At 36.7% G+C, this 26446-nt stretch overlaps 1 protein-coding gene across 4 annotated transcripts; it reads right to left on the bottom strand.

The window, feature by feature from the left end:
* Positions 1-5266: 5266 nt before the first annotated feature.
* Positions 5267-26440, bottom strand: OCIAD1 (OCIA domain containing 1). Of its 4 annotated transcripts, XM_006759268.2 has the most exons (9): positions 26339-26440; positions 24485-24547; positions 23742-23822; positions 20012-20065; positions 15158-15205; positions 14114-14249; positions 12839-13014; positions 8586-8738; positions 5267-5775 (listed from the first exon to the last, which is right to left on the bottom strand). In XM_006759268.2, exons 2-9 carry the CDS (start codon positions 24540-24542, stop codon positions 5738-5740), a joined length of 744 nt encoding a protein of 247 aa, XP_006759331.1. In that variant the 5' UTR covers positions 24543-24547; positions 26339-26440; the 3' UTR covers positions 5267-5737. The 4 variants fall into 4 exon arrangements, with proteins under 4 accessions (XP_006759331.1, XP_006759333.1, XP_015416483.1 ...); XM_006759270.2 differs by lacking the exon at positions 8586-8738 and having other exon boundaries at positions 12794-13014; XM_015560997.1 differs by lacking the exon at positions 8586-8738.
* Positions 26441-26446: the final 6 nt, after the last annotated feature.

Raw genomic sequence — 26446 nt, 5'->3', positions numbered from 1 at the left:
TAGCTTCACAGTTCTGCATCAAACTGGGTTTCTTGTTTGGGCTCTCTGCTTTTCCAACATAAGTAAGGTATTCATGAAAGCAGTTTTTTTCACAGTGATCTCAGTGTGAAAGGAGATCTATAAAGAAAAAGAAAACCTAGACGGTCGTCTAAACACTCTGAGATATTTTGCTCCATTATCTATTGTATATATTAGGAAGCAAGTATCTGGGGAACAATGTCTGTTTCTTAAAGGTAGATGTGTTAAAGAATCAGCATTTGCCGTTTAGCATGTAGCAATTACCAACAACACTCACCACCATGCTGGTCATAAGCTTGTGCAAGTAGTACCTTCATGGTGGGGGGGAAAAAAAAGTTGTACTGTATATATTAGTAATGCTTATATATTTTTTAAATTCTCATTTAAGCAAAGATATTCTTTTTCCTTGCTGTCAGAATGGATGATTTATCTCTATTTTCTCTGAACATTACACAAGTAATAAAATTAATTGTGAATGGCGTGATTAAGCCATGAAAATGTGCTGTAGGTAATTTTCATGATATTCAAATAATGCAAATCTGTTCATTGACAGAACACGTTTCCACTTTGGAACTCTACACCCAAATTTCAACGGTAGAGTTTGATTCCATAGACAGAGTTGGCAGAGATGTCGGTGACTAACCCACCGGCTGCAAACTCCAGGGCCAAATTAATAATGTAATTGAATGAGGCTGGACCAGGTGCATGTTAAAACGGGCATAACCTTCACTTCCACACACACAAAGAGGCCACCCGCTGTTGTCAAATCTTCCAATTTGCAAAGCAAATAAGTACAGGTTTTATGTGAAATATCCTAGTTTTTAAATCTTGAATCATGTATTCCATTGTTGCCTACTGTGTTCCAGGCACTGTCTTAGGTACGTCAGTGGGAATGTGACAGGGAGCACAACCAACGAAATTCCACACCTTCCTGGAACCTATATTCTCAGCACCAGTCTGAGGTTTGAGACCTGACTCAACCCCCGACCCACTGAAAATCGCCTCTGCTGTCTGGGCAGGTGAGGTTCCAGGACCTACGTATGTACTTCCAGGGGAAGGACACCTGCTGCTCCATGTGCAACCCAGTACACTGCCCAGGTGCAAAACTACCCAGAAAGGTCTGTGGGAGCCCAGGCCTGCCTCCCCGCCCCTCTAGACTAGCTCCTCCAAGACAGGAAGTGTATCCTTTTTTACTTATTTCTCAATTTCCACCCTCAAGCAGAGTTCTTGGCCAGACATAGGCACTTCATAACTATTTCTCAGCCTAAACTTGTAATTTCCCTGTGGCTACCCAACAGAATTCTTCTTCTTTTGCATAACAGCCTTTAAATATTTGTGATGTCCTCACATACCAAGACTCCAGAAATGGGTTTACCAGATTTTTCTTTTAGGCACCTGAACAGATAGCAAGAGGCACTCTACATTAGGCCCTGGGCTCAAATTCAGCCCCACCATTACTGGCTACCTAACACTGAGTTATTTACCTGCTCTGGGCCTCCGTTTCCTCATCTGTAAAATGGGAAGATTTTCGATTTACCTGTAGGTTATTCATGAGAATAAAATGAGTTTAATACTTACAAAATGCTTAGAACTGTGCATAGCTCAAAGCAGCCACTCAATGGATGTTAACTACTACTACTACTGCAGTCCAAAAAATGTTACATTATGTTCCATTTTTGGCCCATGCTAGGCTTTTTCACATGACCTACCTTTAAGTCAATTCTCTCCATTTATGCTTATGCAGCAGGTCATTCTGAATTTCAGTGTAACTCATTATATATACATTTATCTCTTTTCAATTTCATGATCCTGATTTCAGGCCCAACTACCTGTCCTTTTCAGTCCAAAATCTGTGATTTAACAGGTGAGTGATGTGTCGTCTGCATTGGAAAATATTCAGATTACCCCTTTGGTTTCTTATAGTGTTCAAGGCTCATGATCAAACAATCTTTGTTAACTGAATGACTGTCTTGCAGAAGCAGAGTTTACTTTAAAATACAAACCTCAAATCGTAGTTTGGTTCATTAGATGATCTCATCTCTAAATGTGGGTAGGTCAAGAAGGAGGATGGGAATGGGAAGGTGACAAAAGAGGAAGGACCTGGGAGGTAGAAGTCAATAATGGTGGGGAAAGAAATAGCAAAAAGGAACCTCCCTGAATAAGGTTTTGAAAATCAGGGCTGTCATCACAAGCCTTATGGCTTCATTCACTCATTCGATATTTTTCAGAACCTATTATATGCAAGGCAATGTGCTAGAAGAAATAGGAGTACATTCATACATAAGATAGTCTCTGCCCTCAGAGTTAGGTAAAGGAGACATAGCTAAGTAGCTGTAGTGCAATGTAACAGTCTGTGTGGGTTAATGCAAACCCACTGCCATTAGAATTCAGGGGCAGTTGTGGTCCCTTTTGCTGTCCTTGCAGATTGTATAACTGGTCCAATTCTCTGCCTCTCCTCATATCCATGCCTTTTGTCATGGACTCTCGCATTTCCTTTCCACATGGGCTTTTGCATTTCACCTTTGACCTTGGGCTTGTCCTGTGACTTGCTTTAGGCAAAACGTGAGGCAGAAATTAAGGTGTGCCAGTTTCAAACTTAGGCCTAAAGAGACCTCTGTGTTTCATTTGTGTCTCTATTATGAACATAAGAACATGCCCAGTACCAAGATGCAGAGGCAATAGACCCGTCAGTTCCACAATTGCCCAAGATCTAATCCTACAATAAACCCCTTATTCTGCATCATTCAGAGCAATTCTGCTTTTCCATCAAACTCTAACACAGGAACTGGATAGCTGGAAGTGGCCTGCAGGCATAACAAAAATCTCAAACACATTGCATTGGTTGTGGGAACAAGTGGCATATAAATGCTGGCAGGACTTTGAGGAGATTATGAAAACTTAAAGGGCCTGGATGAGGGTGTTAACAGAAGCCTAAAGACCTTCCAAATAGGCTGTCAAGAAGGGATTACAGGAGAGGAATTACTGGAAGCTGAGACTCTGAAGATGTAGTCAAGTTTAGCAAAACTGTCACCTGTGGTAACATAGGAAATAGGAAACGTACCTAAGGAACTTGACTGGCTAAGATTTCTGGGCAGGGTTGAGGGTGCTGTCTAAAATGAAAGAAGTGAGGCAAAAAAAAAAAAATCATTCCAAGTGATTTGGAGAAAATATAAAGGTCCAAACAGTCTTTTAAACCTGCAAAAGGTTCTCATATTCAGAAATGGCTTCCAGCAAAGATCAGATCCCGAGTGGGGTGACGGCTTTTTGTTCAGGACCTCTGAAGGATGGCAGGACAGCTCAGACACACAATGACCCTCTACGTGTCCTGGGAATAACCACGTAGACCTGCCAAAGCTTCACAGGGAACCCAAAATAAAAAGGGGACTGCTTCCAGGAGACATGGGCGGCTTTTGTGAAATGGATTTCAATTGATACTTGAGAACTCCACAGATTTAAAAAATACACCAGTTGGGACAGGGGCAGTATAAACAGGCCTTGGGGTCCTCGGTTTCTATGGGCAGGCGAGGAAAACTAGTCAGCGGCAAGCATGAGCTTCCTACTTTATGGGAAAGGTAGGACCACAGCCATGACGAGCCCCTGGGGAATATGGTTGAGCTCTAGTCAAAGAACTGGCACCGTGAGCCGGCTCTGCTTCAGAATTGCTGGCCAGGCGACTGGCGTGTACCTTTTCTTCTTCTTCTTCTTCTTTTTTTTTTTTAACAAGGGATGTCTAGAATAGTAATATGGCTAACAGGTATTTGGGTTGATATTCAGGTTGAACGGGGCAGAGAACCTCTAAGTTCACAGGTGTGTTTTTTAATGTTTTTATTGGTTTGGCTCAGTGGATAGAGCATCGGCCTGCGGACTGAAAGGTCCCAGGTTCGATTCCGGTCAAGGGCATGTACCTGGGTTGCGGGCACATCCCCAGTGGGAGATGTGCAGGAGGCAGCTAATCGATGTTTCTAACTATCTCTCTCCCTTCCTCTCTCCCCCTTCCTTTCTGTAAAAAATCAATAAAATATATTTTTTTTAAAAAAACTGATTTTGGACAGGGAGAGGGAGAAACACTGATGAGAAATACTGATGGGTTGCCTTCTTCCTGCATGCACCCCACTGGGGATCAAACCCGCAACCTGGGTATATGCCCTGACTGGGAATAATATGCCCTGACTGGTGACCTTTCGGTGCACGGGACTACACCCAACTGAGCCACACCAGCCAGGACCTAAGTTCCTAGGTCTTCAGACTTTTACCCCAGTGCCTCATGCATACCTGAACCTGAGAAGATGATAAACTCCTAGATTTTGAGCTGATATAATGGGATTCAAATTAGAGTTCCTGGGAAAAGCTGAGTTGACTATGCATGTGGGAAGGATGTGAATTATTGCAAAATGTTCCATCCCACGTTATTTTAAAAATGTGAGGAGGGTTTGAGTCTTTCCTTCCTGCACTTTAATAGGCAGGCTTGTGCAGAAATGCTACTGACTTCAGAGTCTGGACTGTAAATAAATGGCAACGGGGCTTTTAACATACTAATTGGAACACTCATGCTAGAGCCCTAAGTGGTCACATACAGTCTGACTGTTGTGAGGAGCCCACACAGATCCATGGCAAGAAACATGGCAAGGCCCTGGAAATGAGAGCGAGCTGAAGCCCTGCCAGGCCCCAACTGCTCTAGCTCACTGCTGTTTCAGCTTCATCCAGCATCTGACTGCAAATCTGAGACCAAGAACCAAATCATTCAGCTGAAACCCTTAAATCCCGACCCATAGAAAAACTGATAGATTTTTTAAAATAACTTATTTTTCAATTATAGTTGACATACAATATGTTTGTGTACAACCCAATACACTGGGTTATATTAGACATTATGTAACTTACTAATTGATAATCCTGATAAATTGAGCCAAGTTTTGGGATGATTTGCATCATCCAAAACAGAAACACTGTTTCTGATAGAAATGTAATATAAATAAGAATGTAGATGAAATCACAATTTCATTTTCCATTCACCTAAACCAGGAACAACCATAATAAAAAAAGGATACCAAATTTTTATTCCCCTGAAATTTGCAGTTTTTAAACATGACCACTGCTTTTTTAGGCAGAGCCATTTACTGTAGTTAATCCACGAGTCACATTTACCATATTATTAAATATTCAGAGATGACTTTATTTCCTATCCCTACAAAACACCACTTATAATTGTACTTAAAATAGATCGCAAAAAATAAAACCATGAAATCAGTGAAGATGCATGTTCCTTTATATTTTATTTACCTTAAACATTAAGAGAATACAGCAAACACTGGAAAAAGGCTTTTTAATAATTTTTTTGATGTAAAGCCTAACGCTTAAAATTATGCTTGTTCCCCCCCACCCATCCCAATTCAGCATGCAGATATTTATTTTCACATATGCTAATTCTAGAGCCTTAAAATCTCTCGATGGTTTTCTAAGAGTATCCTTATCCAGTAACTTCAATTTCACAAACAGTATACGATCATGGTATTATACCATTATTCATATAGATTCACACAATATTCACAATAAAATTTGTTATTGAAACATTATTTTAATAAGCCAAACCACAAAAAGCCCAGGTTCGGATTTTACATGTGTTTATGAAGACTGCTGCTGAGCTCCAAGCATGCAGATATGACCACCTGGATGAAGCTGGATATTGAAACTCCTTCAGTAGGTCCAAGGATGCAGTGTCTCACTCTTCCCAAGCATCTCCGTATTTGTTTACTTTGACTAGGAAAAGAGCACAAATAATTGATGATCCCAAATAGTAATACATAAAAGGCTTTAAGTTCACTATTATGGTGAAAAGTTGTGTTTTTCATTTTAATAAATACACACAAGAGTAGGATTAAAAAGGGGCTGGCAGACTTTAGTGAACTGGAGGTTGGACATAAATAGTAATGCAATGTATGGAGAACCTGACAAATATTTGATCCTCCTAACAACCTTATAAACACAACCCCCATTTTGAAAAGATGTAACCCCCACTTTGAGAAAAAACAGATTAGTAACTTGCCCAAGGTACAATCCTAAAAAAACAAGTGGACTAAAATTTGAACACATCTGTATAGGTCCAAAGCCTGGGTGCCATTACAACTTTACCTACTACCTAAGTAAGTGTGGTATAAATTACAGCATATACAGAAAATTACTGGGAAATTTAAAAAAATAATTAAAGAATTGAATTTTGTTTTTCACAAAAAATATAGCAGTAGAAACGGTCAGATATTCAGGTTATGATTAATTCAATGTTCTCTCCTATGAGCCATGATACTGGTGGCAAGGAGGAAATAGTTTCCAATATTTCTGCATTTTACATAAAATTATATTTTGAAACTGCCCGTCTTCTGTACTCTTTCACCTTTTAGCCTCTTTTAGATAGCCTTCATCTATAAATTATAAGTAGTCATATTGTAAAGAAGCAGTTATCTAAGTGCGGACTAGGAACCTCCTGCCTCAAGACACTTTCAGAGATTCGGTGATGTCAAAACTATTTCATTATTATACTAAGACATTATATACCCTTTTCCCTTATATTCTGCCATTTCCCCTTGCTTTAGTCCCTCATTAGTACAAGGTAGAGTTTTCTAGAAGCTGCATGTGTGGTACTATCATGGTCCTGACAGATAACTAATATGTTTATGTTTTTAAAATCTCTCAGTCTTAATTTCTAATTAGATAAATGTCATCCACAGAAACTAAAACTGAAAAATTTAAATGATACTTTCTGACCCAGCAAATCCACACTGTACTAATATCAAATTTTCTGCCTAGAGTCTAGAATAGAACATTCTAGAAAATCACTAAAACCATTTCATAACTTTATCTTCAAATAAAGGACACAAAAATCACCTTTCTTTTTATAAACATTACTTCATATTAAAGTTGTGTCATGTAACAACTTCAAAAGACTGCTTACAGTCAAAACCATAAATGTCAACATTTAGCAAATACCAAAGGTCTACCATATTTTCTTAATCTTTATTACTATAGAAAGCCCAATGAAACACTCCATTTCTGATTTACCAGCATGTGGTTCTATGCTATGCAGACATAAAAGATTACAAAACTGAGAAAAATACTACTGCCTGCCCTCATGGAGCTTACAGTCTAAATCAAGCATGTCAAACTCAAAGGCTAACATGTGCCAAATAAACGAGGCATCAGGCCCATGGGCCGAGAGTTTAACATGCGTGGTCTAAATCCTCAAATTAATTAGCAGAACAAAGTACCAGTAAGTCTTTACATATTACAGAGTAATGGCTATTGAATGCGTAAGGTTTACACATTTTATTTTTAATGACAAACATTAACAATGTCAATTATCAGTCTATTTTAAAGCTAAATTTTTAACAGCAATAATATAATAGATATTAATATGAAAATAGAATTCTAAATGCAGCAACCACTATCAATTAGAAATAAATTTGGCTCTAAAAGAATGATCATAATAAAAAGTACTAAGAATTTTTATGTATCTTTATATTCTTTGTGGCCTATGACTTTCAAGAAAGTGCCAAGAACAAACATGTGGAATATCGGAGGGAAGGGGCGGGGGTGGCTGGGTGGGTGGGAAGAGATCAACCAAAGAACTTGTATGCACAATGCATAACCCATGGACACAGGGCAGGCTGTAAGGCCGTGATGCCGAACTCAAAAGGTTCACCATCACTGCTATAAGGGGTCAATAGGAGAAAAAAGGAGACACATGTAATACTTTCAACAATAAAGAATTTTTTTAAAGGTACCAAGAACCTATGCCTTCAATTTTTAAAGTAGTAAATAGAAACCTTGAAACAATGACACATTCTCTAAACTTCAAGAGACATAAAATTCTATATTAAAATTGCTACAAACCCTTAATTAAAATACCTCCTTCCGTTAGAAGTAAACTTCTGTGTCAGAAAATTTACTTGGGGTAATGAATAACTGTTCCAAAATGACTTAAAAGAAACTGATCAGGAACATCTGTAATATGCTCATCAATGAGAATTTTTTTAAAAAAGAAAAGAAACTGTGATTTTAAAACTTACAATTAATTGCAGAGGAAAAGTACTATTTTTAAAAAGTCAAACTCCTCTTTGGAAATGTCCTAAAGCTGCGTTGTAAAGCATATAACTCAATTTCAATTTCACTAAGAAAATTAGTTTCATTAATCATGATTCTGTGGCTCTGCCAAAAGTGGCATTACAACCCAATTATCAACCTTAGGTCACCAGACCTGGTTTTATGTAATAGATGCATCAATGTGACTTCTTATAAGGGAAAACAGTCAAATTGGATGTTACAAAACTAGTCTTACTATCTTAAGTCATACTACTATTTTGACTTCATTATTTTCTAACACAAAATGGCCTTTACAATACCTTAAAAACGAAAGATATGATAACTGTGAAATAGCTATTGTTTTTTTTAAAAAAAACCACTATTTTGGTTAATTGCTTATAGAATTAAATCACATGTTAATATGACTAATGTTTTTAACTAATGTTGCGATATCCAATCCTACAGAATACAGTGATTAGACTAAACTATCATACCTTCTTTTTTGGGTATTCTTTCCTGCATAGGCCTGACTGAGGGATCAGTCTTATGTGCTAAAGTTACTTCATATGACTCTCTGTTCTTATTCCTTAATTCCTCATATGTAATACTTTTTCTTTTAGGACTTTCTTCAAGCCTGGGATCAGGTCCTAAAACAACAAACAGTTAATACATGGTGATAAAGAGTTGAATATAGCCAAAGCAACTAAATTTTATAAATGCTCCTTACCCATAATAAAAATAGAATAAAGTGAAATAAAGGATCAATTACCACCATTCCAACAGTACTATAATTTCCCCAAGGTAATTATAAAACTAAAATCAACTTCTCTCACAGTTTCAAGTTTTTATTTCTAAAATCTAAAATTAACATCAAGAAATTAAAAACTAACCATGCCAGAAGAACAGAAAACATAATACACACCAGCATAATTAAGACTCATTAACATGTTAGTGTTTTAAACTGCAAAGTTATCCAGTGTTTATATAAAGAGAAATTTATCCTACTAGTGACAATTGAATAAAACTTGATGCAGTATAGCTTTTATTTGGTAGTATTTCCATAGCTAAATGTTCCCATAACCACAATCTATATACAAACAACGCCAGCTATTATTAAAAATTATTTTACCATCTTTGTATTTAAACAAAAATACTTGAAAATAGCTACTGAAAAGTATAAAACATAGCCTTTTAAGCACAGTTTTAAGCACAGTATGCATCATTTTCACTTGGTGAATGCAATTCTGAGGGAAAAGAAAGTGACAACTATGATTTCGACCGGGAAACCAGCATTTATTCTTTATATCTCCAAAAGAGTCAAAGTATGAATACATATTATCAAAGAATTTGAAACGTATGGAAGTTATTACTCTTAATACTGGTTGGCAGGAACAAATATTAAAGATACTTTATAAAATGTATAACCAGCAAAAAAGGCCATATAAGCAGTTCTAAAGAAAACTAATGCTAACAATACATTCAATGAACAACAACTTAAAATCTGACACACTACTCCAAAAGTACTATTTTTCAAAGAGATTTTTAATAAGATATAAAAATTGGACACATTTTAATTATGATTATTTTTTAAAAACAATTTTTGATAAGTCGTATTATTCTGGAACTCAATAGTAAGGTCCCACTGAATAATCAGAATTTTTAAAGCAATCTAACTAGACATTAAATGCTTTCAACCATAATCACTTATTTTAATACAAAGTATAGTGCACTGATACAAAGAACATTTACATTTCTCCTTATTAGTTATAATACTACACCATTGTTGAAAAGTAAAATTTTCTTAAAAAAAAAAAAAGCAAATAAAAAATAGTATAACCTTATATTGGTTTTAAAAAGCACTCTGTATTTCACTAGTAATGAGTAATTACTGGACTCATTTCCCTTCACCACAATAATATTTTTAAATATCATTTAGATCAGGGGTCCTCAAACTACGGCCCACGGGCCACATGCAAATATAAATAATGTATTTGTTCCCGTTTTGTTTTTTTACTTCAAAATAAGGTATGTGCAGTGTGCATAGGAATTTGTTCATGGTTGGTTTAAAACTATAGTCCGGCCCTCCAACAGTCTGAGGGACAGTGAACTGGCCCCCTGTTTAAAAAGTTTGAGGACCCCTGATTTAGATAGTGTATACTAGATTAGTAGTCAGAAACCCTAGTTTCTCATTCCTACTCTGCCAACAATTAGTGAATGTCCTTGGGCAAATCACTAAGCTTCTTTGAATCTTAGTTTTCTCAACTGTGAAATATGGAAGTAAATAATCTATTCCTAAAGTTCCTTCCAGGTCTAATACTTTTTTCATTGTTCTATAATTCTGTGACAAATAATGAAAACATAAATCAGACAGAATGTTAGGGAGAATTTTTTACACTTATTAAAAGTCAAATGAAAACATCCTATATTGTGCAGGGAGCATAGCATGGCTTACTACTTTGAAGGTATACAGAGCTGGAAGGAATAAGAATGAAAGAAAGCACTGATTTAAGTCTAACTGCAATTACCTATAGTAAGTGTCATAAAAATTATGAAGGAATACCTCCTACTATGAATTCTCTACATTGAATAACTTTAAATCCTTGGTAAGAGAAAGCAGAACTAAGGGGCAAGTAGTTCTGCTTAACCAAAAGGGGAGGTGTCTTGGTACAGGGAACAGCAGCTGGGGCAAGCAAAGGAGGCCGCTCTGCTGGTCCATGTGGAGAGCAGTCAAAGAGCTGCAATCCAGACTTAGAGAAGGGGTGAGAAAGCAGAACAGCAGACGGAGCAGAAACTGCTCTGGAGAACCTAATATACTGTAAAACGGGCCTTGCTGTGGTCTGTGGGACGATAGCAAAGGGCTTTTTGTTAGCATTTATTTGAAAAAGAAACTATGTAACATGGAATGGAATTTGCCAATGGAAATGAAAGGAAGAATGCAAGTAATTACAAGGCTAGAATACAAGTAGAATGGATTTGAAATTGAGAAACGGGAAAAATGGAGAGATGCGATGAGGGACAAGGACAGTTGCCTTTGGATAAAATGACTTTAACCACTCTAATCTGCCTACCTCTTGCCCCTTCTGACTACAGTTGACCCTTGAACAACATGGGTTTCAATTGTGTGGGTCGATTTATAGGCAGATTTGTGTAAATGGTCCTGCACAGACAGTTCAAACTTAATATTGTTCAAGGGTCAACTGTAATTGGATGTCTTTATTTCCAACCATTCAGGAAAAAACAAAGCAGCTGAGGATTAACAGTCTCTCAACAACTTTCATCCACTAAAGAATCTAAATTATATTAACTTCCATTCTCTCTGGTCTCTTCTGAAAATACCCCTTTACTCCTGCTCTAAAGCAGTGCTATCCAATATAATTTTCTGTAATGATAAGAACGTGATATATCTGCAGTCCAACACAGTAGCCACTAGCACATGTCGCTACTGAACAACCAAAATGCTGTCAAAGCAACTAAGGAATTGATTTTCAATTTGATTTGATAAATTTAAACAGCCATATATAGCCAATGGCTACTTGATATCCTGACCTACCTAGAACCACTCCGCATTCTCTGGAACCTCACTTGACCTATAATCAACTTCTCCCTTTCCACTGTATTCCCCCATCCCCTTAAACCTACATATAATAGCTATAAATCTCTCCCATCTTAAACAAAGGAAACAAAAATCCAAATGTTCCTTTAATCTTATTTGTTCCCTATAGTTACTGGCTTACTATATTTGGTTTAAAGCAAGTATTTTTAAAGAATACCCTATAGAGGTCCACAATCTCTTATCCAAACCCTTGCAGTCAGAAATGTTTCAAAATTCAGACATTCTCAGATTTTAAAAAATATTATAGTATAGTTCTTGTATTACTTAATATTTATCCATTCAAAAGTTCCGAGCAGCAAAGAGTAAAAACAGTATTTCTACAACGAAATTTAGGAACTTTTTTATTTAAAAAAGTTCTGTTTTCAAAGCTTTTTGGATTTTAGGCTTTTTAGACAAGGAATTGCAGACCTGCATTTTCTGTTTCTAATTCCTCACCTTTCACTGCAAACTAGACTGAAGGAAAAAAGGAAGGAAATTAACCTTTGATGAGAGCCTATTACTTGCCAGGCGTTCGTCTGATGATTTCATTTCATTCCAAATGTTCTTTAAAAGAGGTATTATCTCTATTTGATAGATCAAGAAACTGAAGGGATCAAAAATTACAATCACTTGCTGAAAGTCACATAGCTAGTAAATGTGAATCGTGATTCAAATCCAGGGCTTAATCCAAAATTGATGTTGTTGCACTTACATTATGTAATCTTCAAAGCTAGTATTTACACAAACTTCACAAAGCATTTTCACAAGGATTTTTTCACTTGACAACAGTTCTGTAAGGCAGGTAATTATTATTTTTCTCACATTACAAAGAAGCTGAAAGCCTTTAAGACCAGCCTAATAAACGTAACCTTTTTAAAGCTTCCCTGAGGCACAATTTATCACTTCTTTGATATTCCACCTAGCTTAATATTTTCCATTAATGGGACATACTAGTAATTTATCTTTATATTTCTGTATCTTTTAACAGACTGAACCTCAAAACAATGTTGAATGAAGAAACAAATGAACAAACATGCTGTGTTTAGGCTGATGGTGGAACACACAGATGATACCCAGCAGAAAAGGTCATCAAATAAAGTTTATACATACGTTGGACCATTAAATGCTGAAATTCATTTCAAGAGAAGTTTCTACCTTGGGCAATATGATCAGTAATACCAGTGGGAGTAGATTCGTTCATAGAAGAACTAAATGGAATTGGCTCATAACGAGGAAACTTCTCTTTTTCCATGTTATCTGCTGCTGGGGCTGTCACAAAAGATGAGTGATCACTCACATTTGATTCATATCTTGGCTTTTGAGAATAGTACCTATAAAAGAAATTCATATTATGTAAGAAACATGAATTATTCTTATACCTTATTTAAAGAAATGTACGTAGGTATAAAAATCAGTTATCTTATTTTCTAAAAAAATCATATTAACAGTTATTTAAAATGGTAAAATTAAGCCTGTTTCTTTCTGCCAACACACACAAAAATGGTCTGATCTACTATATATAACTTAAAAATTGTCACTCAATATACAAGAGAAAAAAATGTTTATTTAGTTTTCCAATTACGAGGCTTCAGAGATCATTTTAATGTGCTTAAAGTTTTTAGAAAGAAAAAATACTCCAGATCAGAAAATGTGTCCATTTCCCACATTAACTGGGAAATTACTCCTATAGTAGTAGTCCACATAAACTCTACAGTGACAAAGCAAATGTTTTTAACGAGTTTACATTGCTCGCCACTTATAATGACAATATATCTACTAAATCTATTTAATTACCTTATTACTTATCTATCTATCTATCCAGACAGAGATTCACGTACACAATTTCTCTACTATTTTAAACAACATAAGGATTAAAAACTTGAAATTTATTGAGCTAAAATTGATAAAAATTGGGAATTCAAAAGAAAATTTCAAAATATAGGTAACCAAAGGTGTTTGCCAAATTAAAATCCTTTATTCTGGGATATACACTCCCAAAAGGATGCAACTTTCTATATAAAACAAAGGTAGACAAATCTCACTCTACCTTTATTTTCAATCTATTTTTATTGATTTTAGAGAGAGGAAGGGAGATAGAAACATTAATGAGAGAGAAGATGAGAGAGAAACATCAATTGGCTGCCACCTACACACTTCCTACTGGGGATGGAGCCCACAACCCAGGCATGTCCCTGACCAGGAACTGAACTGGTGACCTCTTGGTTCATGGGTCGACATTCAACCACTGAGTAACACTGGCCTGGCTAGCACTACCTTTCAAAATCTAATAAGCTTTAGCTTGCAACAAAGTGGCAAGTTTCCAATGATCCTTCAGTTAGGCAATGTTTCATGCCTGAACTATGGCAATATCCAGTTACAATTTTTTAGCTAAATTTAAAAACCTTTAATAAAAATAAGAATCTGGCCTACCCAGGTATTGAAGCTCGTCGTGCCTGTCCTGATCGTAAAGCTTCTCCAAGAGGGGAATTCTCAAGATGCTTGAACTTCTCTTGACAAGTTTTCACATAAGAAAGCTTTCCGGCAAAGTATCCCATGATGCAAGCAACTTATTTGTAAAAAAAAAAAAAAAGAGTGGAACTCAATGTGCTTTTTTTGACAATCTTTTCTAAAAGTACATTAAAAAAAATTCTAAGTATATCTTTGATGTGAAAAGACTAAGATTTCCTGAAATAATGATAAAAGTATCACATTAAATCAGATGAAAATCTAATCATTTCCCAGCTAATTTCTTCAGCTTGTTTTTAAAATTAGGTGCAACCCCACTGGGGATGTGCCCGCAACCAAGGTACATGCCCTTGACCGGAATCGAACCTGGGACCTTTCAGTCCGCAGGCTGACGCTCTATCCACTGAGCCAAACCGGTTTCGGCAAATTAGGTGCAACAATTCTTTTAAAATAATGAATTATTAAATGCTACCTAAATATGGCTCTTGTTGAATCATGTGTCTGTTTCCAATACAAAATAGAGGCTAACCTGGGAAGATTCATAAAAAGCCTCAAGTAATTTTAAAAAGCAATTTAGCTTCTTTCCTATTAATCATATTATAAAATATAAATAAGTTATGCTTTTTTACATTTTTAATGTAAATTAAAAACATTTATTTTTTCAAATTAGACTTAATTTTTATAATTTATCTTGATTAATCAGAATCCCTGAACAACTTTCTTCTCTAATAGAGTATTTGAGAATTTATTTTCAAATAGTATATCTTTACAAAGTAATTTAAATTAATACTTCTGTCACATTATAAATGCCTCTTTGAAGTAACTCATGATATTTAATGTTAACAATAAAAAGATTCATAATAAATTCCTAGTAGCGCATTTAATAAAAAGCTTCAACTGATTTGTAAAAGCAAATAATCAAATAACTGTTATGAGTAAGACAAAACATTTGATAAATACATTATTTTACTTAAGTAAAAAGCTAAAAAAACTTGTTTTCATACTTACATATGAGTTTAGGAATGGAACCGTATTTGGGATGACTTGAAAGGAATCCTAAACATAAATGAATAAATATTTCTGAGTAACATTAATTGTTGGAAAAAGAGACATTGACAAGTTTATGCCAAGAGTATCTGAGAAAATAACACAGAAATTGCTAGTCATTATGTGATCTTTTCTAAAGTGAGATAAAAGTTCAGCAACAAAATATAAAGTAAGATATATTATTTATCAACAGAAATAAGGGAAAAATGTAAAAGGAAGAACCCGTACAGATTATCTTTAAATGTTACCTAACAGCATTAGCTCTTTCTATAACCCTAGAGAAGTCTAAAGCTATTTAAGAAAGAACCAAGTAAACTCAGTATCAACAGAAATATGAAAACTGAAAATATTCAACAATGTATTAGCAGAGGCAAGATAACTTGATATAAAGTCACTGCACACACATAAAATTATTTCTTTATATCAGGAACAAACAAATAAAAACATTGTTTAAAAGATATAATTTATTATAGCATTAAAAAATATCAACTACCCAGGAGTAATCTAATAAAAAATATGGAAGATCTCTACACTGAAAACAAAACTTACTGAGAAATAACAGTTAAATAAATTGAGAAACACACCATGTTCATGCACCAAGACTATTGTAAAGATGGCAAGTGTCCATAAATTCACCTATAAATTCAATGCAATCCCAATTAAAATCAGAGAAAATTTCCCTTCAAATTAAAAACCTTATTCTAAAAATCATGTGGAAACAAAAGGCCAAGAATAAGCAAGGCAATATTGAATAGCAACAAAATTGGAGATATCAAGATCTATGACTATAGTAATTAGGACAGTCTGTTATAAGTGTATGAATAGATAAATTGATCAAAACCAGAAGAGTCTAGAAACAGACCCACACATGCAGTCACTTGATTTATGACAAAGGCAACACTGCATTGCAGTGAACAAAGAAAAAAGTCCTTTCAAAATATAGTTCTGGGTCAACTACATATCCATAAGGAGGAAAATGTACCTTGAGTCTACTTCATACAACATTCAAAGACAATCCCAACTGACTTGAAAATTTAAGTATGGAGATAAAATAAAGCTTACAGAAGCCTAAGAGACTCTTCATGTCCTTGTAATAGAGAAAGATCTTAGATCACAAAAATCATTCATCATAAAGTAGAGATCTGACATAATGGATGACATTTAATTAAGAACTAGTTAATCAAAGTGGGGGGAAATAATCACAATACATATATCTGACAAAAGACTCATTTCCATAATATACAGAGAACTCACAAAACCAATAGGAAAAAGAAGACAATCCAATGGAAAAATAGACAACAGACTTAAACAGATACTTCACAAAAAAGGATATATTTAAATAGGATATGAACAAAAGAAAAGGTCCTCAACTTCATTAAATTAAAACCACAATGCAATCAATATCACTTTTTACTCGCCACACGGCTAAAATAAAAGACACAAAGATAGCAAGTATTGTGAGAGTTTATTAATAAAATTGTATTAATAAATTGGTAGTGGGAGTGTAAATTGGTTCAAACAGTTTGGAAAGTTGGCAATATCTACTAAATCTGAATATATACACAAATTATGACCAAGCAAAATGTCTAGTAAAAGACATATTCATGGCATAACTACTTGTAATAATCGAAGCTGGAAACGACTCAATTGTCAATGTACAAAAGGATGGATCAACTGCTGTGGTATATTCACACAGTGGAAAACTACATGAGATTAATCTACAGCTACAAGCAACAATGTGGATGGATTCTGGGATATGCTGGTAAACCAGCTCTTCCAATAAAAAGCCCTAACTTATGCCGAAACCGGTTTGGCTCGGTGGATAGAGAGTTGGCCTGCGGACTGAGTGGTCCTAGGTTCGATTCCGGTCAAGGGCATGTACCTGGGTTGCGGGCACATCCCCAGTAGGAGATGTGCAGGAGGCAGCTGATCGATGTTTCTCTCTCATCGATGTTTCTGACTCTCTATCTCTCTCCCTTCCTCTCTGTAAAAAAAATCAATAAAATATATATATATAAAAGCCCTAACTTATAATGTTGGTTGATTTCTGTGGAGAGCAAACACTTGGACCCTAACCAATTTTAAGCTACCAAATGGTTTAAAAACCAGCTTATCAAAATCCTAAAAATTTAAAAATCAGCTCTCTGGACCTGATACAAGCCATTTTCAGCATACCTCTGAATAAATTTCACAATTTAAAGGATACTTAATTGTCTGATTTCATGTATATAAAGTACAAAATAGAACTCATTTATGCTGTTAGCCTCAGTTCCGTTACTTACACAAACGAGATGAGAAGTAAAATGAGGACAGTAATAATATCTACATTTACACAAAAATGTTTTTCCTTCATTTACTGACCACTTACAACATACAGGCAATACACATAAGAAAATAAGACACTCTACCCTCATAGAGTTTACAGTTAGGAGAGGCAATGAAGACAAAAAGCATGCATTATGATGGTTGCTCTTCATTCACTCAAATATTTGAGCATCTACTGCATGCACTATGCCCTAACAGGTACCTGAGATGGCCTATTTTCTCAGGAGAAGTAAGAAGAATGGAGGCAAAAGACTTGTTGAAGGCTAATTCAATACTGTTGGCAACAGATGGTTGTACTATAATGACAGTGCAGATAGAGGTAGACAGTATACGGAGTATTTGAGCTGGACTAGAACGGGCATTTATTGGACAAGCAGATAAGGGACAGAAGTGAACGATAATGCCTCAGTTTCCTAGTTGGACAGTGATGTCATTTGGATATGGGGAAAACAAAAATTGGTGTGTGGGGAAATGAATTCAGTTTAGGATGAAATGAGTTCAGTTTGAGCAGCCCGTAGGAGGGCTCTCCATGTGGAGAAATGCAAAATATGGTTCTGAAGTAGATTTCTACACTAGAGATAATACTGCAGATTTAGAGCAATAAATGGTCCCTGAAGTCACATTATGCTGGGTAACAGCATATGGACTGAAAACTGCACTCTGAAGAAAATCATGAGTGAAGGAAGAAAACAACACTAGAATGAAAGTATCAAGAAGTTGTGAATTTGTCTTTTAGTGCTATTTCCAAAAGTAGTGTATAGTACCTATCTGTCAAAAAAAAAAAAAGTTTTGGTAAATGTTAGACTATATCCACAGTTTATGACACAGATCATAATGGGTTAAAGAAGTATAAAGTGAAGTGCTCATTCTTGAAGTCTGGCTTCAAATGCAAGACAGCTGGATGCAGTAGGGAAGGGATATAAGGGAAGATTTTTCTTTTGTATATTCTCAAGCTAGAACAAATGTGAGCAAGTTTAAATGTTTGCCAGAAAAGGAACGAGTAGAGAGGAGCAGCTAAGACTATGCTGAATATGACACCATGGATGAAAGCATATACAAAATATCAGGCATTTTAATAAAATGTGAGATGTCTTGAATTCTGAATTCCTTTTCTAAAGTCTCTTTCAATTTTGGGTTGGGGGTCTAACTTTTTTATTATAATACCCACCCAGAAAACAAGACCCCCAATATCCTTACTAATAAAAGGCTAAGTAGTTGCCACACCCTCATGTATGATGCCATCATGCCATCACAAGATGGCTCCACGCACAGCGGAGGCAGGCTTCCCACGGCCCCACGCACGCCCTGTGGGGGCCCGGCGGCCACTCCGCACGGCTTCTGCCGGGCTTCCCGCAGCCCCGCATGCCGTGCCCGCCTTGGAGGCAGGATCCCCAGCTCCAGCCTATCTCTTTGGGGCAATCCATCGAGGAGTCCCGGATGGATGGGCAGGGCCTACCTCTTTGGGGAGATCGATTGTGGGGCTCCCGCACTGTAAGAGGGCACAGGCCAGGCTGGGGGTCTCCCACCCCCGAGTGCAAGAATTTCGTGCACTGGGCATCTAGTCGTCTTTTATTAAAACAACTAGATGCCCAGTTCACAAAATTGATTCTCAAATACACAAAAATAAAATTTTAACCCCTCAAATTCCTATTTCCCTCCCAAACAACTTTTCTCAACTAGTTGTGTCAATACTACTAAGTACTTCATACTGCTAGTATGAAAAAGCTATTTTCCTATCATAGTCACATTTTAGGAGCCAGCTAATTAATAGAACAGGTTTTTAGAATATGTGGAGTTCATCCTAAGGTTGCCGTCCTTTTCTGGGATATCTTCTTATTCCAAGGATATAGTTCACAAAATAATGTAATGAGTAGTTAGTTTTAAGATTACAGACTGATACATTTAATACTTACTTTAAACTCAATTCCAGATATGAATGACACTGCCCTATTTAAGCCAGTAGAATTTGGAACAAGAAAGTGTCCCCATCCCTCTATTACCTTAAGACAAAGCTGGTTTAGGGAGTCATTCATGTTTAAACCAGTGCATAAGAATCACCAGGTGATTGTGGGGCAAATTCCTGGGCCCTAATTCCTGGGCCCTAATTCAGAGAGTCTGATTCAGTAGGTCTGGGCAGGGCCCCATGAATTTGCATTTTAAACAATCTCCTAGGTGACAGTAAAGTGAATGCCTTAGGTAGTCCAGGCTTGTCTTTCTGCCATCCTGTAACCCATTCACAGGCTTTTATTTACTTTCTTGCTCTTGTAGATTGTTAATGTTGCTACAATGCAAGACATTATCAAATTCTCAAATCAAGATATTTGTGGCAGTGGGTCCATGGAGATATAACTCTTCTGCCGTTGTAAAAATTTATCAATGATAATGCTTTATATGTACAGTATCATATTTACTTTATCTAAAAATCAGGAAAATACCATATAAAAACATGATACTCAAAATGCCAAATAAATTCAAATTTTAAATATTTACCTTTACTAATTAATCCTTGAGTAATCAACATACTTGTCGCAGCCAAAGGCACAGCTAAAAGAGGAAAAAGAACTTGTCAACATAACAAAAGGAAAAGATTTTATCTGAGTTCATTAGAATAGATAAACATGTATCAGTAAAACCATCCAGAAAGTATGTTGTAAAATTAAGATCTTTAAGAGATTTTTTTCCATGTTTAACAGCTGTACTGTATATAGTCAGTGGAAATACAAAAGAAGCATTTTTAATATAAGAAAAACATTACAAAATATTAAACAACATTTCAGGAAGATGTGCTTACAGAAGTTCTTGGCTGATGTCTCAGAACATAATTGGTAAACAGTTCCCTACAGTAATATAAAACTTTACCTGAATGATAAATGGCTCACTGTGTCTAAACTGGTTGTACAAACAGTTTGTGCTGAACACTTGTTTTCCTTCTGTGAGTCTGGAATTTTGGTACCTGCTAGGCCAAGGGGGCCTCCATAACCAGCCCCCAATAAAAACCCCAGGTGCTGAGTCTCTAGTGAGCAACATATCATCATGGCCTAAGAAGAAATATCATTCACAAAATCTATAAATGATGTGTGAAACAAGTATGAAGTCATACACCTTTTCAGTAATTCCAGAGGTTGAGAACTACCAAACACACAATACATATCAAAACTGACCCCCTTTTATATAAATTACATGTATATTTGGGCACAGATAAAACTGTTTCTTTTGTCAGTGCATAGGGCCACAATTTTAAGCAATTGGAAATAAATGCCTTCGTGGTTAAGCTTTAAAATCAGAGTAATCCCCTGACCCATATCCTCAGTGGTTAGAGTCGTTCTCAACCTTCCTAATGCCGCGACCCTTTAATACAGTTCCTCATGTTGTAGTGACCCCCAACCATAAAATTATTTTCACTGCTACTTCATAACTGTAATTTTGCTAGTTATGAATCGTAATATAAATATCTGATATGCAGGACGTATTTTCATTGTTGGTGACCCACAGGTTGAGAACCGCTGGAGAGCACAGCCCACATACGGAAGAGTCTCGGGATCTATTCCAGTTAAGGGCATGAGTTTCAGGGTTTCAGGTTCGTTCCCCAGCCCTAGTCCGGGCCCACGTGGGAAGCAGCCAATTGATGTTTCTCTCTCTCTCTCTTTTTCCCCTGCCCCTCTCCCTTCCACTCTCTGAAAAAGCAATGGAGAAAATATTCTCAGATAAGGATAAAAAAAACCCAAAAACGATCAGAGTAGAAATAAAATTAAAGAATGGCCCCTAGATCAACATGTCTAAATTTAAACCAAGATGGACAAAGTAGTTAACAGACTTCAAAAAATCTGTAAAAAATATCTTAGTAATTACTTTTTCTACACATTCCTACTTGTATTACAACCTTTTTAGATCCACAGGCACAAGATGACACTTTCCAAAGAAAGTGGGTTCCGTTATTAGTTTACATTAATATATGCAAACATTACATACTGTGTAGAATATCCGTATGTGAAAATACAAATATAAATTACGAAATTTCTTAATGCATGACTATTAGTCTATCTCCTGGTAATTATATATTGAATTTCCTGTCATCTGTAATTACAGCCAAGGTTCTATGCACTTTCAATGTCTGAAGTTATGTTATGCAACACTAAGGGTTAATCTCTGTTTTAAGAGTAATCACTACTAAAAAAAAAAAAAGAGTAATCACTACTTACTAATACACTGATTTTTTTGGCTGTTGTAATTTCTCAGTAATTCAGATATGATATACAAGCTGTTTCTTAGCCTGTCCTTATTACTTGTGATAAACCTGCTTTAATAAACAGAATTATTTAGGCTTCTATTATTCATATACCGAATGTCCTACTTTAAATAATTAAGCATACCTGGGTACCCTACCTATTGATTATGGCCCTTCAATGTAATTTTACCACAGCACTGTTATAATTATCTGAAATGTTAAACATGTACAGCAACATAAATTTATCAGCTAGAACTAAATGTGGAGTGGATACCACTGTATCTATGTGATCATTAGCCTAACATTACAATGAACCAAACAGATTTGTCTAATAGATTTGTCTTTTTCTTAATCCTGTGTTATCTACAGACTTGAAAATAGATCACTTTATTCTATCTATTCTATGCAATCCTTGAAGATAAAAAAAAAAATGTGTCGCCAGAGTACAAATGAGTTCTCTGAGAAATTATTCTCATATTTTTTTAAGTTCTTGATCCATGATGACTATGCATTTAAAACAATTATTCTCACCTAGAGATGTGCATCATCACCTAATTCTCACACAGGTTCTTTTTAGCTTGAAACCTCTCTAAGTCTCTGAGTATTAAACTGAGGATAAAAGCCAAAAGATTTTATAAGAACTCCTATTATCTTAACTGCTCTTTCCTGGTTTTTGTTCATTCTTTCACCACCACTTCGTTCTCTTATCCATATGTGCTACTCAAACTTTGTCATTTATTCCATTATTCCTAAATATTAACCACTTGATAGATATTATTACCAATTTATGCTTTTATTTATACACTTAATTTCGTGGTGAATTCACCAACACCCCTACACCACAAACCCTAATTTCTTATGTACACCTTTGTTCTATCTCTAGCTGCGTACAGATCTTCCATCATCAGATATTGTATCATGAACTCAAAATGTCCAAAGATTTCATTCTTCAAACAAGAACTCCTTCAACTATACCTTTTCATCAATAATGTTATCATTAGTCAGTCTCCTAAGCTGGGTATCTTGTAGTATTTCCTTCATTCCCTCTTAGTCAACCTATTTAAAAATCCTATTATGTGTTCTTTAAAAAACCTTTCATTGCCAGGCCATCATTCCTAGTCCAAATGACACTACAGTCAACTACATTCCCTCAATAACCATATGCCTGAGTTATTGCCAAGTACATCTTCTCATCCTTCCTACTCAATCTGCACACTAACAAATTCTCCTTTAAAAAACTTACATATCATCTCTTTGGCCTATAAGCCCCAAGAACCTACAATCCATAATGAATCAAACCTTTAACTCATTGGTATCATGTTTGTTTTTCTACCCCAACAAAAGACCTTTGCTCCAATCAATGCAACCTCAAGACTCTAGTAGAGAACAAGTTATTGTAGAATCTGCCTTTGCTCACTATTCCTTTCATCCAAATGCTCCTCTACCATCTACTTCATTTACTTAAAAGGCCGATGAAGTCTCTGTTGTTGAGTAAAACCTTTTTAAACTAAATTAATTCCAATTCATTTATCTCTTAAAAATTCCTATTGCTGTTTTGCAATAGGAATCTTTCTCAAAGTGTTTTATGAATTGGCTGTTTTAACTACACCATAAAACTATTTTAGGGCAAAAGGCTGAGTCTCATAAAACTTAACTCCCTTACACACTATAAGCATAAATAGCAGGGTGACTGATGAAAAGGTACATCCTCTTTAATTCCTTAGGTCACTCCTCCCTTTTCAAAATTCCATCGTGCTTTTTTTTTGTTTTTTTTGTTAGAATCACTTTATCTGAAAGGGCTGTAATAACCAGTGAAGCAACACCAGGGTTCTGTTCAAAAGTAATGTAATAGCTAGCCGGTTTGGCTCAGTGAGCAGAGCGTCGGCCTGCGTACTGAAGGGTCCCGGGTTCGATTCCGGCCAAGGGCACATGCCAATTTTTTTCTACATGAAATCACCAAAGGTCAAATTTTGTTGATTATAAAATTTAACTTACATCTGAACCAGAAGCTTTCATCATTGCATTCTGCGAAGACTCTTCTTTCTTCCTCTGTTGGAATGTAATCAGCCCCTATGTCTTTTTACCAAGGAGAAATCAGCAAACATTAAAATACCTATGGAAAAACTAAGTTTAAAAAATTACCTCAGTCTAAACCAGTGATTTTCAACCTTTTTCATCTCATGGCACTCATAAACTAATTACTAAAATTCTGCAACACACCAAAAAATACATTTTTTTGCCGATCTGACAGAAAAAAAGGTATATTTCTGATTCATTCACACTGGACTGCTATTGTTGTTAGCTGTTGCCATTTTTTTCATTGAAGGGAAAAGAGGTCAGTGCCCCTGACTAAATAATCAGGGATTGCATATTCTAAAAATTCTGGCAGCACAAGGGTTGAAAATCGCTGGTGTAAACATAACAAAAACATGCCCATTTTTAAAAAATGAAACAACAGGCTTGTTATAAACTTTTAACAAACTCTGACTTCAAATAGAAGTTAATGATACTATCTGCTAGTTAGAACTGGCTATATAAAGTGCTATGTTCAATGCAAAATGAAAATGAAACATCTTTTCAAATTATTAAGAATTTCAATTTCAAGTGTGGGTCCCTCTTTGTATGACTGCACAGGTCACACACCCATAAAGTTAGCCCAGCTGCTATACCGTTAGTTGAGGCAGTGAAAATTTCTCTACATATAAAGTGCTTCTAATAAATACTTAGTTGATAGTTACGGGGAATTGGTCTTGCAACTTCAGCATTCGGCTCTCGAAAATCAGCTCTGCCATTCATCTTTCCTGCATCAAAAATATTTATATTATTAGAAACAATGAGATAGGTCAAAGTCAGTCAGGATATAATCAAGTAACATTACTAGCCTTCATGCCAATCAACAACTATTCACTAAACACTACTACGTCTGAAGTACCTGACATAATAAAAAGTTACCTAAATAAAAAAATCACAGCCTGGCCGGCATGCCTCAGTGGTTGCGCATGGACCTATGAACCAGGTCACAGTTGGAATCCTGGTCAGGGCACATGCCGGGGTTTCCAGCTCCATCCCCAGTGGGGAACGTGCAGGATGTAGCCAACCAATGATTCTCTCTCATCATTGATATTTCTGTCTCTCTCTCCCTCTTCCTCTCTGAAACCAATAAAAAATATTTTTAAAAATCACAGACCTATTAACTAATTAGAAACAAATACTCATCTTAAGATCCTTAACTGAAAAAGAATATATGATTTACAGTATTTACTATCATCTATACCAGGGGTGGGCAAACTTTTTGACTCGAGGGCCACAATGGGTTCTTAAACTGGACCAGAGGGCCGGAACAGAAGCATGGATGGAGTGTTTGTGTGAACTAATATAAATTCAAAGTAAACATCATTACATATCCTGGATTGCGAGAGGGATGTCCGAGACTGGAGAGGGTGCAGGTTGGGCTGAGGGACACCCCCTTCCCTCCCTCCAATGTGCACAAATTTTGTGCACCGGGCCACTAGTTAAGCTATAAAAGGATATCAACAGACATTTTTCTTCCTGAAGCTGGTTGATTTCACATTATCCTAGCTTTGGATACTTTCATAAATATTTGCCCAAGATTTGAATAATTCCCCAAAATAGAAGAGGAAAAATTTCAAGTCATTTCTGCACTTGCATTTCAAAAAGATAACATAATCATCAGGAAACACAGTATCCCACAAAGCAGTACTCCCCCCAAAATGGAATAACAATGATGTCACATCCTTCTCCCAGGGATGTAAAGCTAACATCAAATTCTCTATCCTCCAAACTTTCCTCCCTCTCCAAATAGAGACCTAGAAAACACGACATATAAAAATGCATAGCACTTCAAGAACATACACTTTTTGTTTACCCATTCCTGGGGATTTAAGAGGCCAACAGATTAGCTAATTTGTAGTTTACATAATGTTCACATGGCGTGATTATTCCCACCTTAAAAACAATGTACATGGGGAAACGGCATGCATGCTGAGGGAAATTAGGGCCCTTCCATAATTCACGTAGTCAACAGGCCATCGCTGAGGTCTACGACATAACCAACCCCTTCGCTAAGGAAAGGAGGTGGGTTCACGGACGCAGCTTGCCGGATATTCCTATCCTAACACAACTGTGAAATGAGACACGAAGCCCTCTTATTTCTCTAACAGCATCCTACCCAGGCCCTGGAACGAGACTGCTAAGCCTCTCTGGACAACATCCCTTTTGTCTCCTATATTCCAAAAGAAAAATATCCGCGTCGTCCTACGACCATCGACGCCCGCACTCCATCCCCACCCACTCTCTCTGCATCTCCACCAGCAACAACCTCCCCCTCCCCAACACACACATCCGTCACCCCGAATCTGTCCCAGGCACACACACCCCCAAAAACACTCCCTCTCCTTCCCCGGTCACCAGGACTCAGGGGCCCGAGACCCTCAGTGCGATCGGCCCGCCCTCACAGGCGGGAAAATGGCGGAAGGCGCAGGGGAGCCGCGGGCCGCGCAGAGGTGGTGAGTGGGTAGGTGGGGGGCGAGGGGGCGGGGGCAGGACAGGGCTCTCCGCCTCGTCGCACCCACCTCAGGTGACAGCCACGGACTAGGGCGCGGCGAGCCCGGGCGAGCAGAGGCAGGAGACCCCGAGAGGACGGAAAGCGGAGGGCGCGCGGGACCGCACCGGAGCGGGGG

The sequence above is a fragment of the Myotis davidii genome, unplaced genomic scaffold, assembly GCF_000327345.1.
Source record: "Myotis davidii unplaced genomic scaffold, ASM32734v1 scaffold455, whole genome shotgun sequence".
Classification (NCBI taxonomy): domain Eukaryota; kingdom Metazoa; phylum Chordata; class Mammalia; order Chiroptera; family Vespertilionidae; genus Myotis; species Myotis davidii.
The sequence above is the reverse complement of the archived record's forward strand: the minus strand, read 5'-3'. Positions and strand labels throughout refer to the sequence as shown.

Excerpts from the sequence above, each read along its gene's own strand:
- OCIAD1 (XM_006759268.2), bottom strand. The coding sequence starts at position 24,542 with ATGAATGGCAGAGCTGATTTTCGAGAGCCGAATGCTGAAGTTGCAAGA. Across the intron at positions 20,066-23,741 it reads TGAAAGCTTCTGGTTCAGAT|CTGTGCCTTTGGCTGCGACA; the intron begins GTAAGTTAAATT and ends TTCCTCTTTTAG. Across the intron at positions 15,206-20,011 it reads TCAAGGATTAATTAGTAAAG|GATTCCTTTCAAGTCATCCC; the intron begins GTAAATATTTAA and ends ATTTATGTTTAG.